Here is a 2,500-nt window from a genome sequence, read left to right on the forward strand (position 1 = left end):
AGCAGTAGTAGTAGTAGTAGTAGTAGTAGTAGTAGTAGTAGTGTTGGTGGTGGTTGGAGAGAGAGAGAGAGAGAGAGAGAGAGAGAGAGAGAGAGAATTATTATTATTATTATTAGTAGTAGTAGTAGTAGTAGTAGTAGTAGTAGTAGTAGTAGTAGTAGTACTATAATTTTTACCATCATCACCATCATCATCATCATCATCATTTATTATTATTATTATTATTATTATTATTTATTATTATTATTATTATTATTATTATTATTATTATTATTATTATTGTTATTGTTATTGTTATTATTATTATTACCACCACCTACTATCAATTTTGTTATAATGAGAGAGAGAGAGAGAGAGAGAGGGAGAGGGAGAGGGAGAGAGAGAGAGAGAGAGAGAGAGAGAGAGAGAGAGAGAGAGAGAGAGAGAGAGAGAGAGAGAGAAGAACATCCCCTTAATATCCCCTCCCTTTCTCCCCCTTCAGAAATCCGGTGCGGGCCGCCTTCAGAAAAACATGGAGGTGCCAAAGTTCTGGGGATTTCTGGCAGTGACCGGCACCTCACCTCCACATTTGCAAGGCGAAGGGAACATCTGGCCATGGAGGACTCATACAGGTGAGGAAATGTTGTTCCTCTTTCCCTCACATCTTCCTTCCTAACTAAGATGGACATCCTGGAAGTGTCAGAAGTGGTGGTCAAAACTTGAAGGATAAGTGTGTTGAAGCCTCCCTCTTGAAGGAGTGCAAGTCATGGGAAGGAATACAGAAGCAGGCAGGGAGTTCCAGAGTTTACCAGAGAAGGGGATGAATGATTGATAATGCTGGTTAATTCTTGTGTTCGAGAGGTGGATAGAATAGTGGTGAGAGAAAGAAGAAAGTCTTGTGCAGCGAGGCCACGGGAGGAGGGGAGACATGCAGTTAGCAAGATCACAAGAGCAGTTAGCGTGAAAATAGCGGTAGAAGACAGCTAGATATGCAACATTGCGGCTGTGACATAGAGGATGAAGACAGTCAGTTAGAGGAGAGGCGTTGATGAGACGAAGAAATTTTGATTCCACCCTGTGTGGCAGAGCAGTTTGAGTGGAACCCACCCAGACATGTGAAGCATACTCCATACATGGACGGATAAGGCCCCTGTACAGAGTTAGCAGCTGGGAGGGGTGAGAAAAACTGGCGGAGACGTCTCAGAACGCCTAACTTCACAGAGGCTGTTTTAGCTAGAGATGAGATGTGAAGCTTCCAGTTCAGATTATAAGTAAATGACAGACCAAGGATGTTCAGTGTGGAAGAGGGGGACAGTTGAGTGTCACTGAAGAAGAGGGGAGAGTTGTCTGGAAGGTTGTGTCCAGCTGATAGGTGGAGGAATTGACTTTTTGAGGCACTGAACAATACCAAGTTTGCTCTGCCCCAATCACAAATTTTAGAGAGATCAGAAGTCGGCAGAAGAACAGTGACCTTTTACCACAGCAGCAACAGAACGGTCAGAAAGGAAACTTGAGATGAAGTTACAGAGAGAAGGATAGAAGCTGTAGGAGGGTAGTTTGGAAATCAAAGCTTTGTGCCAGACTCTATCAAAAGCTTTTGATATGTCCAAGCCAACAGCAAAAGTTTCACCAAAATCTCTAAAAGAAGATGACCAAGACTCAGTAAGGAAAGCCAGAAGATCACCAGTAGAGCGGCCTTGACGGAACCCATACTGGCGATCAGATACAAGGTTGTGAAGTGATAGATGTTTAAGAATCATCCTGTTGAGGATAGATTAAAAAACTTTAGATAGGCAGGAAATTAAAGCAATAGGACGGTAGTTTGAGGGATTAGAACGGTCACCCTTTTTAGGAACAGGCCGAATGTAGGCAAACTTCCAGCAAGAAGGAAAGGTAGATGTTGACAGACAGAGCTGAAAGAGTTTGACTAGGCAAGGTGCAAGCACGGAGGCACAGTTTCGGAGAACAATAGGAGGGACCCCATCAGGTCCATAAACCTTCCAAGGGTGTAGGCCAGCGAGGGCATGGAAAACATCATCTCTCTCTCTCTCTCTCTAGAAAAGCAAGTTATCTCTCCTCTCCCTCACTATATCACCCTCTCTTCCCTTTGTCCTCCTCCTCCTCCTCCTCCTCCTCCTCCTCCTCCTCCTCCTCCTCCTCCTCCTCCTCCTCCTCTTGTGACTCGCATCTTCTTTTATCATCAATATTATATAGATCTTTTCTTCCTTTCACTGAACAGGTAACTTTATTGAAAGGAGGAGGAGGAGGAGGAGGAGGAGGAAGAAGAGGTGGTGATGGTAAAGTAGAAGGAGGACGTGGGAGGAGGAGAAGGAGGAGGAAGAGGAGGAGTTATATTATTAGTCAATTCATAATAATATATAATCTCACACACACACACACACACACACACACACACACACACACACACGTTCCCACAGTCGACAAAATAAGTCTTTTTCCTCCTCCTCCTCCTCCTCCTCCTCCTCCTCCTCCTCTCGTTGATCGGTCACAAAAGCACAAC

The 2,500-nt window shown here is 44.1% G+C and overlaps 1 protein-coding gene across 1 annotated transcript in view; it reads left to right on the forward strand.

The window, feature by feature from the left end:
• The window catches only part of LOC135108268 (uncharacterized), a 28,262-nt gene that overhangs the window by 1,928 nt on the left and 23,834 nt on the right, over positions 1-2,500 (forward strand). The window contains exon 5 of the mRNA XM_064019018.1: positions 482-611. Coding sequence (XP_063875088.1) covers positions 595-611 — 17 coding nt within the window. The 5' untranslated portion in view covers positions 482-594. The remainder of the gene's footprint in view (positions 1-481; positions 612-2,500) is intronic.

Source organism: Scylla paramamosain, chromosome 17 (genome assembly GCF_035594125.1).
Source record: "Scylla paramamosain isolate STU-SP2022 chromosome 17, ASM3559412v1, whole genome shotgun sequence".
Taxonomy (NCBI): domain Eukaryota; kingdom Metazoa; phylum Arthropoda; class Malacostraca; order Decapoda; family Portunidae; genus Scylla; species Scylla paramamosain.